Here is a 12,133-nt window from a genome sequence, read left to right as displayed (position 1 = left end):
CGGCTGTATGGGTGCAATGGCACAGCATAACACGGTGCCAGCATGAACCATGAACCAGCCTAGGGTTGTTTTCTCATTTTGACACATTAAGCTTGGTCATCCTATTGTACAGCTCAGGTGGTGAGCAAAACCCATTAGGTGACATAGAAATGGATGGAGAGTGTGGATTGAGAGTGTACTATTAGGGTGGTGGTAGGATTGCCAGGTTTCGCCATTTGACATAAAGCTTTAGGGGCTTTTTTTAAGGAGAAGGACTAATATTTCAAGGGCAGAACCATGGAAACAGGCTATTTTCTGCTTGTCTTGATCTGAGCTTTTGCTGTTCACTGCATCGTCCCATGCTCATCAGGCTCATTAAAATAAAAATGCAACACAAACCCAGTAAAACAATAGTATAAAGGCATATGAAAACAAGAGCTGGGGAAATTCAAATGAACAAAAAAAATAGCTTTTAAAAGCCTAGGCAAAATAGGACTTATTCTGAGATAAGTTAAAGTTTCTATCTGTAATAGTTGACCTCCGATTTTAATCTTTTACATGGTTTCAAATGTTTTTATGTGAACCTGTTGTAAGCTGCTTTGATATTTTTTCATGAAGAGAGGTATACAAATATTATTTTATAAATAATAAAAATAATATAATTTTATAATACAATCCTATTGAGAATTACGTCTCACTAAATTCAGTTATTCTCTGTTGAAGGCCAGACCAAACAATGACACCATTAATTCAGCTGCCCATTGCAAGCATGGTTTTGTTTTTCTAGATTTAGAGGCACCAATAATGGGAGATGGTAGGAGCATGAGCTAGATCCAGACTGGGATCCAACCAATGGCAAAGCCTTCCCTGCTGATCCCTGACCTAGATCACCTTCCCTCCCATGCCTGCTATTTACTTCAAAAAAGAGAGACATTAACACAATTGCTAGTTTCATAGTGTTGTGTGGCATGTCTAGTTTGATGGGCTTAGTCTTGAAGTGGCTGATACAAATTGGTAAGCAATACTAGATTGCACTTGTCACCCTCATAGTCTTCCTAGTGCAGCCACATGTTTGACAGAAAATGGCAAGACAGCAATTTCAACAGGAGGAGGCTCACAACAATTCCCCCAGGATTTCTCCGTGCTTTTATGATGATGCCTGCATTCTAACCCACACCAGCTTCTCCTATAGCTCTCTTTTCACTTACAGAGATTTCATTTTCTGCCCATGCTTTCTGAGACTGTGATAGTAGTCCAAGGTTTGAATTTCTGAGCAAGTAATGTCCCATCCCAAAATAATATTCATTAAAGTCAAGTTGAAATAGCTTTGGAAGATTCCCTCAAGGAAAGGTCTTAAATTTGATCGCTGGAAAAAATGAAATTTGCTTTTCTATGGAAACAGCTGAAAAAGCTTAGTTCTGTTTTGGCAGAAGGAAGGATGATCGGCATGTGGGCTCAAAACCTATATATGCCTGGCAGTGCTCTTTTGGCAGTGGAAAACCAGGTTAAAAAATATCTGTCACTAAATGAGGAAGCAAAAAATCGATTGATGGTACAATTAAACACTTAATGGTGATGCCTTCGAGTAGAATTTCTAATAGCCTGTAACATACACAGCCAAAGGCTATTTACTGTCCAGCATCAATTCCAGCAATAGTCACATCTTAAACCTGATTCACACGAACCAGTAGCAGCAGGGTTGCTGCCCAAGCCATTGTGTCATAGCTGCATTGTCCAGGTTGCTGCTGCAACTGTATAAATTGCTTTATATCTAACATTTTCATGCCAGAGTTCTCTGGGGTCCACAGATGCTGGCATGAAAAATGTTCTAAATGATGGGGGGAGGGGAAGCAAAAACAGGATCATTCCCATTATTGATAAACATCCTTCACCATGATAATATAACTATTGGTGGATGCAACCTTGCTATCGGTACTTATGAATCAGGCCTAAGTCTCTCTCTTACACACACACACACACACACACACACACACACACACACTGCCAATCCCTTCCCTCACTTACCAAGGTTTATGTAGGTAACTGCAAATGTGAACATTGTATATGCATCTACTGCCCTCAAAACTGTGCTAAATTCTGAAGGAGTCAACCTGTTTCTTGCCATCCCCAATACCCGTGTGAGTTTCTATAACTGTATACACTTCTGCATTTCCTTGGCGCCATCATTCTCTGCATGAATAATGCTTCTATTGGATGGCAAAAGCTTAAGGTCACCTAAACAGTGAGAATTGTTAGAAGATGAACAAAATCATTATCTGAATCTACATCTGTCTGCATTATTTATTCTTGCCCAACTAGAAATTGGGTTCTACATGGGCCTCATGATAGCCGTCTATGTTGTAGAGATTTTAAAAGTAAATAAGAAGAGCCACTACCACCAGTTAGCATTTATATGGTCTCATTGGTATCCAACAATGCAACAACAACAAAAACACATTTCTTTGGTAATTTTACAACAACCCTATAAGGTTGTTAGGTTGGAGATAGGTGGCCTGCCTAGTAAGTTTATGACATCTAACATATATCATTGTTGAAAGCAGAATCAAAGGATAAAATCAGTCATGAAATAGAGGGGAACAGCTACAAAGTGACTGATTATTACTATTATTTGCTTGTCAGGAAGGAGTCTTGTACTTTTTGTAAGCTGAAAAATGTTTTAAGGAATTATTAAATTCTACTAGATATCAAGAACCATGGATGATATGGAAATTATATTAGCATTGCAACCATAAGGGTTGAAAAGGGAGAGGAATTGCTATGGGAAAATTACTGTACTCGTTTTAAAGAAATTAATACAGAACATTTCTCACCCTGTAGAAAGGACCAAGATTTTATTTATGGAGGCAAATGCAAGATAAATCAACAAACAAATTGGTAAAGAATAAATGGCGTTGGCAGCACACTGGCCAGCTACAGGGCTGTCCAAAAGCACAACATGACCTCCAGCAGTGGAAATAAGTAATTTGGGCTTTAACAATCCATCAAAACATAATGCACAAGAACCAGCTCATAATTTCAGCTTCCCAAGTACTTAATAGAAGCCAGTTTTAACCAGAACTGACATCTTCTGATTACAGAGGTGGAATATTAATATTACTGAAGTCAGTAACAAAACTCCCATGGCTCTAGTGGGAAAGGATTGCAGCTTGCAGGCCTTTTGTGAGCCCGTAGTCTGAAGCTGGTGTAGCTCAGACACAGGCTCACCATCGCAATGAGAACTATATTCATAAAGATATATGCACAATTTAGGGGGTCAAATGCTTTTAAGTAGCACAGGGGAATACTGACTGCGAGCCGGTTCATATAAGCAGGACTATAACTATAAGCACTTCATAACTAGGTTTCAATCTACATGGGAATATTCTCCTGGGATAGAATTCGAACATCAGCAAAAATCAGAGATAATTCCCAGGTTATGGAACTCCACACCTTAGAAGATCACTTGAGTTTAGGAATATTTATTTTTGCAATACTTTTTTATTACTACAGTGGTACCTTGGGTTACAGACGCTTCAGGTTACAGACTCTGCTAACCCAGAAATAATACCTCGGGTTAAGAACTTTGCTTCAGGATGAGAACAGAAATCGCACAGTGGCAGTTTCAGGTTAAGAACGGACCTCCAGAATGAATTAAGTTCTTAACCCGAGGTACCACTGTATTACTATTAAAAAAAGAAGAAGAAGAAGAAGTGCTGGAGCTCACCCTTGTTCTCTTATAATGGCAATGGCGCTCACCCAAGAGGTGCAGGAACTGAGTTCCAGTGAGTTCCGACTGGGGAAAAAGCCATTCTTCTTCAAATTCTGAACTGTCTAGGGTACACAACCCTTTCCAAAAGCATTCTTACAATCTGAACATTCAGGTGCAATGGCAACCCCTAGAGCACTCTATAGCTATGAACCTGTGTGACCTGGGGAGGCTGAACATCCTCTCTAATGAGTGTCCTTATCCCCTCTGCCAACCATCATTACCTCTGTCTTGTCTGCATTCAGCTTCAATTAATTTGTCTACATTTAGTCCTCAGAATAGCCAGAGAATAAGTAAGGGGAGGGGGGAAGGGGGGGGGAGACCTGTGTTGGCCAAGCTGTGCCTGGGCTGTACTACTGCAGAGAGCTGGCTTGGGGCTCATTTGAAGGAATGCTCCTCCATATAAAACAAAATCCACCCTCACACAAAATTAAATATTAGGGATAAGGATTCTAGTCTAACTTACTCACTTGGCATGCTTGCTTTTCATTTGCAGGGATTTCTTGTTGCTGCTGTATGGAGGAAGGTTTAGTCAAGTGAGTCTCAAATTTAAAAACAGAACAACGCAACCAAAGGAGTAGAGCCTAGTCACAGCTTTGCCACCTCAGTGACAACAAGGTTTAGATGTTAACTGCATAAGGACGTGGTCTAGATAGCTGTGAGATCTTTTCTAGGCTACTGGTTATGCTTACAGTTGGGCAGCTCAAATTCCATCAATCTCTCATTGTGACCTTACTCTCCAGTTAAATCCACCTAAATCCAAATCTTATCCAGTAGCTTCACAGACATGTTGAACAGAAAGAGAGATGTAGGATGAGAACTATTATATTTTATATACTAATTTCTGAAACAATGGCAAAGTCAGCAATATCTGAAAATCAAAGAATATACAATCTAAATGTAGTCAGGATTTTTTAAATGATTGGTTGACAAGTTTTATTGCAAAACAGCTGTATTACACACACATGGCCACCACCTCCACACGCCTAAGCGACTTCAATTTACATCAGAGATGAGATTAGTTTTGCACTGAACTGAGGCATGGCATGAGGGGGAGAGTACATATTAGTACCAATGATCAATTTAATAAAGATGCCCGATATGACAAACCGAGGCCAATAGCTTCAAATGAGGAAGAAATATGTAAACAAGCAAGTCAGGCATAAAAGAGGATTGAAGCATGAAACAAAATGTCTGATGCAGAACTGGAACAAGAAATATATGCAGGCTCAGGAGAGGCTTAGAAATATATTTAGAAAGGGGGAGAAACAGAAGCTTTATGAGGAGATTATCAGCAGTGCAATTCCATACAGCGTAAGGAGAGTCCACAATGCCTCTGTAAAGACATCTGTATTCCAACCCACAAGTTTGTATAATATAGTTATACTCTACCTTTAAGGATGACTCATTCCAAGACATCATACAACATTGTAACAACAACAAAACATCCAAAATGAAATAAAAGCAATAAATGCTATGATTATACAGATTCTGCTCAAAGTATTTGGAACCTTTTGAATTCAACAGTATGGGGAAAACGTAGGTCTACTCCCAGCATTATTGATAGATTGAATTTATATTCCACCCTTCTTTCTGACGGATTCCAGGATGGTAAACCTCTGTCTAAGGTGTATCAGTTCATTTTACAAGTGGGGCTGACATTACGGAATGCTCCTCAGTTTTGTTTTGTTTTAAATGTAATGCTTACACACAGAAAAAAGTAGATGTCAGAAAAAGGCCAGGCTAGAATAGTACTCACTGATATGCTAGTTTTCTGCATGTGGTGGTTTTGAAAATTGGAGAGCATTTAATGATGTGAACCCCCAAATACTGTCCAAAGTAGTGCAGCCTAGACATTAGTTTACAACCCTAGTAATAACTAAGCCATAGTCTCTGTTGACACAAGAAATGCATGCAACTATTCCTTGCATAGGATAGACATTGGGAAACTATGTGCCTTGAAGGGTTAGCTCTTCATACTGTTTCTCCTGACTTATCCCACAAAATAGAAATGGGGAGGAGGAGAAGGAAACAGCAGGAAATTACTGGTACTCAAAACATGTATGAACTATGGCATAAGATACAAGGATTTGGAGGGGGGAGTAATTATCTTTTTGTAATTGTTCTTGGAATTGTGTAATTTTTCAAATGAATCTCAAAACCAATACTATTAACTACCAATGCTATTATTATAGAAACTGTATTCTTTGTAACAAGATTTTCTGCATAGGGTGATTCTGCATGCACACATGCATAGGGCAATATTTCTGATACGAATAAAGAAAGCAGGATGGTTAATTTTATTTTGAAGTCCAGAGTTTGTGTTGCACACAATGAATCCAAATTTAATAAGAGACAATCATTGGCATATACAGAGAAATACTGTTACTTCCCAGACTCCTCATTTTCATTATTATTACTGAAAGACTATCATTCATTTGCAGTTTTATAATGAATGCTGTCTTAAAAGCTTGTGATTTAATTTAAGGAAAAACAGAGTCTGGATCTGCCCAATTGTGGCTCACCAAGCCATACATAGTCCGCCAACCTGTGGGCTGCCAGATATTAGACACACTTTCTCCTTCCTCCAGCCCTAGGCAAGTAGCAAAAACAGGAGGTTTGTCAAAGAAATATAGCTAGTAACCTGGGTTTGGCTTGGCGAGTCACAAGTTGTGTGGTGAGATTCCAGAAGTTGGATTGCACATACCAGTTTTGGTATATGAGGGAACTGAGGAAGGAAAAGCAATGTGAAGGGGGAGTTTTGGAAAAGCAAGAAAAAGGACCTGCAGGGAAGCCTTTTCTAGACATCAAGATGTCTAAGACTGAAAGCCTCTAGAGGGGCTGTGTCACAACTATGGCACTCCCTTCCCCGGTAAAAGTATAGATCATCTTTTCATTTGCTAGTAAGCTTGAAATTGATAAGATTGGAAGAGGTGTGTTAATGTTGTTTATAAATCGAGTATCCCTCTTCCTGCATTTTGATTGCTTATTTTTCTCTTTCATTACTTCCTGGAGCCTTAGGGATCTTGAACCCACCTATATAAATCAACATACTCCTTTCCTAGTTTTTTTTGGGTGGGGATTTTTCTCCTCGATTTGTTTGCTGCACCAAAGAAGGAACATCTTGGTGTGGCTGCAGCAAACAGGAGTGTGAGCTGATCGAAGGCCAGTGGGAGGACTCACCTTTTCTTTCCTTGGATTTGACATCGGAATGGGAGGAAGAGAGCGAGGGATGAGAGCTGGGATGAGAGCGAGGCTCTGAGTTGGAAGAAGGGCCCCCAGGGCGGGAAAACTCACCCCCTGCTTGCGGAAGAGATCAGTTCCAACCCCTGGCATTTTCGTTGAAAGCCTCCCAAGTAGCCAGGATGGCGAATATCCTGGGTCCGAATCTGCAGTGCCAGGTGGAGAAAGCAGAAGTAGGCTAGAGGGACCCCCGCTCGACTAGGCATCGAGCAGCCCCCGGTGTGCTGCGTGGCGCCTGCCCCGTGTTTGTTGAGAAGCAGGGTGAGTGAGTGAGTGAGTGAGTGAGTGAGTGAGTGAGTGAGTGAGTGGGGCAGCCGGCCTGCATAGCTGCGCCCCTGTTTCCCGCCCCCCAGCACCCACCCTCGACTGCCCCGCCGACGCCTCCTTGGCCCTACCTACCCTTGCTTCTTCCTCGCCGCGTCGCTCCTGGCTGGCGGCCCGCCCGCCTCGAGGTCGCTGTTCCTCGCCCAGGTGCTGAAACGGAGCCAGCCGAGCGCCGAACCCGCCCCTCCCCGGAGCGCGGAGGAGCAGGCGCGTCAGCCGGCGGGGGAGGAAGAGCAAGAGGAGGAGGAGGAGGAGTGGAACAGCCTGTCTGTCGTCGGAGGAGACGGGGCCATCGCAGAGCGGGCCAGAGCTGGAGACTGGGCGACATGAGGGGCTGGGCGGCCCCGGAGCGGAGGAGGGGCGCAGTGGCCGCGCCGGGGGCTCCTGGCGGTGCCTGCTAGCCGCCTGCATGACCCTCCTGCCGCTGCCGCTGCTGCCGGGAGGCTGAGCGTGCGCCTGCCCGGGGCCTCCCTTCCCGGACCTGCCATGACACCGCCCGGTTCCCGGCGCGGCCGCGAGGCGGAGGCCCTGGGCTCCTGGCTGCTGCTGCTGCTGTGCCTGGGTCCCGCCGTCGGGCAGCTCCGCTACGCAGTGCAGGAGGAGGTGCCGCGGGGCGCCGTGGTGGGCAGCGTGGCGGAAGACCTGGCGCTGGAGCCCCGGCAGCTGGCGTCGAGGGGCGCCCGGCTGACGTCGGGCAGCGGTCGGCAGTACTTGGCGCTGGACGTGGGCCGCGGGCTGCTGGTGGTGAAGGAGCGCGTGGACCGGGAGGCGTTGTGCGAGCTCAGCCCGTCGTGCTTCCTCAGCCTGGAGCTGGTGATCGAGCAGCCCGTCGAGGTGCACGGCGTGGAGGTGGAGGTGCTGGACATCAACGACCATGCGCCCCGTTTCCCCCGCCAGGAGTACCGGCTGGACGTCAGCGAGTCCGCGCTGCCGGGCGCCCGCTTCCCCATCGAGGGCGCCGACGACCCCGACGTGGGCTCCAACTCGGTGCAGAGCTACCGCCTCAGCCCCAGCGAGCACTTCGGGCTGGGCCTGGGGGACTTCGAGCGCGGCAGCAAACTCCTGGAGCTGGTGCTGCTGCAGCCCCTCGACCGCGAGCAGAGCGCCCGCCAGCAGCTGGTGCTGACCGCCGTCGACGGAGGCGACCCGGCCAAGTCCGCCACGGCCCAGATCTCCGTGCGGGTCTTGGACACCAACGACAACTCGCCGGAGTTCGACCGCGGCACCTACACGGCGACTTTAATGGAGAATGTGGCGCCAGGCACGCTGGTGGCAAGGCTGAACGCCTCCGACCCGGACGAGGGCTCCAACGGCGACGTGCGCTATTCCTTCAGCAGCTACACCCCGGAGAAAGTGCGCCAGCTCTTCAGCGTGGACCCAGTGTCGGGAGAGGTGAGGGTTAACGGGACGCTGGACTACGAGGAAGCCTCCTCCTATGAGATCTATGTACAAGCCACTGATAGGGGGCCCGTCCCCATGGCTGGGCACTGCAAGGTGCTAGTCCACATTGTGGATGCCAATGATAATGCCCCTGAGGTTGTGCTGACTTCCTTGTACAGCCCAGTCTCTGAGGATGCCCCCCCAGACACCGTGGTGGCCTTAATGAGCGTCACTGACCAGGACTCTGGCCAGAACAGGCAAGTCAGCTTGAGCATTGCTGCCAACCTCCCTTTCAAACTTAATTCCTTCAAAAACTCTTACACCCTGGTGACTCAGGGCGTTCTCGACCGCGAAAGGGCTGCTGCCTACAATATTACCATCACTGCTGCAGATGCAGGGATTCCTCCCTTAACATCTCACAAAGTCATCCAGGTGGACATCTCTGATATCAATGACAACCCACCACGGTTTGAAGAATCCGCTTACTCTGTTTACATCCCTGAAAACAATGCTCCAGGGGTTTCCCTCTGCACTGCCAAGGCTGTTGACCTTGATGCCAATGAAAATGCCCTCATTTCCTACTCTCTGCTGAACAGAGAGATTCAAGGGCTCCCTGTGGCCTCCTATGTCTCCATTAAACCTGACACTGGTGACATTTATGCTGTTACTTCCTTTGACTATGAACAGCTGAGGGAGTTCCAGGTTGTTGTGCAGGCCCAAGACTCGGGGGTGCCACCACTCAGTAGCACAGCCACAGTGAACATCTATGTGGTGGACCAGAATGACCATGCACCACAGATTCTGTATCCTGCCCCAGTTAATGCCTCAGCAGCTATGGAGATGATCCCTCGCTCAGCCAACACTGGATACTTGGTGACCAAAGTCATAGCCATTGATGCAGACTCTGGGCAAAATGCATGGCTCTTCTTTCACCTGGCCCAGTCTTCAGCTCCAGACTTCTTTAGAGTGGCACTTCACAGTGGAGAAGTTAGGACTACTCGAAAACTGCCGGAGGACACTGTGACCACCTTCAACCTTACTGTTGTAGTGAGAGACAATGGAAAGCCACCCTTGTCTTCCTCCGTGTCAATCATAGTTGCCATTGTGGACAGGATTTCCAAAATCATTCCCGACACCAGAAGGCACGTAAAAAGCTCTAGAAGTTACTCTGAGATCACCCTTTATCTCATTGTTGCTCTGAGCTCTGTCTCATTTATATTTCTCTTGACAATCATTGTCCTCGCTGTAATCAAGTGCCAGAAACACAGTGTGCACATGAGCTCCTGTTGTGGTGGGTTCTGTGGGACGCGCAGAGAAAGGTGCCCGGTTGAAATGTATAAGCAGGCAAATAACAACCTTGACACCAGAATGTCAAATGGTTTAAAAGTCCAGCCCCATTTTGTTGAAGTGCGGGGCAATGGATCTCTTTCCAAGACCTACTGCTATAAAGCTTGTCTGACTGCAGGCTCAGGAAGTGATACTTTCATGTTTTACAACACCGGGGTCCCAGCAGGAATCCACTCCCAGGCTGGGATGACTGAGAGACATCTGACTGGGCAGAGTGGCCAGAGCGCACAGAACCTGATCATACTTAAAAGTGAGCCCATCACTCCAAATGAGGTGAGGACTGAATGGATAAAATGACCTGAACAGGCTTTGAATTTAACCAGTGGTCTTTTACATGCTTAATGCTCAGGATATTGATAGGAAACAAGAGTGGGTTAAAGGAATGGTGAGGCATGGCATTCATCCCCCCCCCAACAAAATTGGAGGCTTTTGATTCCTTCTGCTCTGCTAGCTCAGGTGTATTATATCTGTGCAGCACTTTGTTTTTAAAGGGTTTTTATCTTCCTGATCAAAGTATCAGGGTGTTCTACCACCTTTTACATGTAGGAGAAAGTCCACTCTAGCAGATTATATGATAGCACAAAATACACATAAAAGAAGCATAAGAAGGTCTGAGAAACCATATGCTTGAAATGATGTTCAGGTGATGCATGTTTCCTTCGAAGTACTGCGTCCAGTGGGGCTTACTCCCAGGGTATTGGTTTGCAGCCTACAAGACTTTGTAATTATGTTCCATCTTCTGGATCACCATATTAAGATACACTTGGCTGTATGTTTTCCAGGCGGCTGAGAACATATAAAACATTCTTAAGCTACAATCCCACCATTGATCTCAGTGGGACTTATTTCTGAGCAGATATGAATAGATTAAACTGGTAACACAGTGTTTTACTTCTCACATGGTGTTGCCTCTTCTTCCTGTCCTCCTGTCCTACCTCCCCATTTCTCTGAAAGTCTAGTGACATAATTCAGTATGTTGACCCAGTTTTTGCTGTGCTGTTGCAGTACATTACTCTGTAACCCCCAATGTACTTGTTTAGTACCTATGGCCTCTTCATTACCCAATCATGCTCTCTTCTAGTGATACACTTTATTTAATTTATTTATTTATTAGTAAACAATACTAACACTTAGTAGGTTGTAAAGGATCCTATATATCATTCCAGTTTTATGGCACCTGCAGCACAGCAGTACAATACTGGGTGTTTTTCCCAGGTACCATTTAAAGCTGTATTGTGAAAGCAGTCACACTGTCTCCAAATGGACTTCAGAAGTAGGAAACAAAACATACTCGGTTTCAGTATTTTGGTAAAATTATGCAGATATGCTTTGCTGAAAATAAGAGTAGTACAGCAAAAACAAAGTTGGACAGCCAGTTCTTTCAGTATTCAGAAAACAAGTTAAATAAGTTAAATAGTAAAAAAAACCCCAAAACTTCCTATAGAAAGCCCTATTGAAATTGTTTCAATGTAAATTTTCTCCAACAATCACTTACTCACTTGAAAAAGGCTATGTTACTTAAAAGGGAAAAAAAACAACAACCTTAAATAGAAAATTAGCATAATCTGTGCTGAGAAAATAGTCTGGATTATGCCCTGGACAGCTTTTAATGTGCTTGGTTTGATGGACAACCTATTGAGGCTACTATGTCAGCTTGATAATTTCTGCATTTCTGAAATGAATCAATAGGTATAATTTATTTGTTTGACCTCAGTCCAGATAAAATACTTGCTGAACAGCAGTATGGATTTTTGGTGCCACAAACCTAAACAAGTTTACTGAAAGTAAAGATCTGGCTAAATGAGGCAGTGAAGATGCAAGATTGGAACTCCTATTGCTTAAAATTCTCTCCACGTCAGTTTCCTGATGAAAATCCCCCCCCCCCATCTGCTCTTCACTGCATTAATAAAAACTTAAATGTACAGGCAGTGTGCTCATGTGAAGCCTCCAGTATATACACGGAGCTCCCACAAGGGCAAGAATTTCCCCAAGTCACTTGAAGGGTGGGTGCTATTCCTGCAATGTATTTTTCGGTGTTTGATTACCTATCCTGGTCACTGAAGTGAATTCTTCCTGCATATCAGACTGCATACA

The 12,133-nt window shown here is 44.9% G+C and overlaps 1 protein-coding gene and 1 pseudogene across 12 annotated transcripts in view; both read left to right on the top strand.

The window, feature by feature from the left end:
• LOC310849389 (protocadherin beta-16 pseudogene) overlaps positions 1-12,133 on the top strand; it is a 227,134-nt pseudogene that overhangs the window by 78,287 nt on the left and 136,714 nt on the right. The gene's annotated exons all lie outside the window — the stretch shown is intronic.
• Positions 1-12,133, top strand: part of LOC310848848 (protocadherin alpha-C2-like) — a 198,538-nt gene that overhangs the window by 135,044 nt on the left and 51,361 nt on the right. Inside the window, exon 1 of one of the 11 annotated variants that reach the window (XM_083748394.1) lies at positions 7,531-10,312. The exons of 9 other annotated variants lie outside the window; for them this stretch is intronic. In XM_083748394.1, coding sequence (XP_083604520.1) covers positions 7,799-10,312 — 2,514 coding nt within the window. In that variant the 5' untranslated portion in view covers positions 7,531-7,798. Of the gene's footprint in view, positions 1-7,530; positions 10,313-12,133 lie in introns of those variants that run through there. One more of the 11 variants, XM_083748385.1, reaches the window with a different exon arrangement.

This window comes from Podarcis gaigeae, assembly GCF_964106915.1.
Source record: "Podarcis gaigeae genome assembly, chromosome: 7".
Classification (NCBI taxonomy): Eukaryota; Metazoa; Chordata; class Lepidosauria; order Squamata; family Lacertidae; genus Podarcis; species Podarcis gaigeae.
This window is presented reverse-complemented; position numbering and strand designations above follow the sequence as displayed.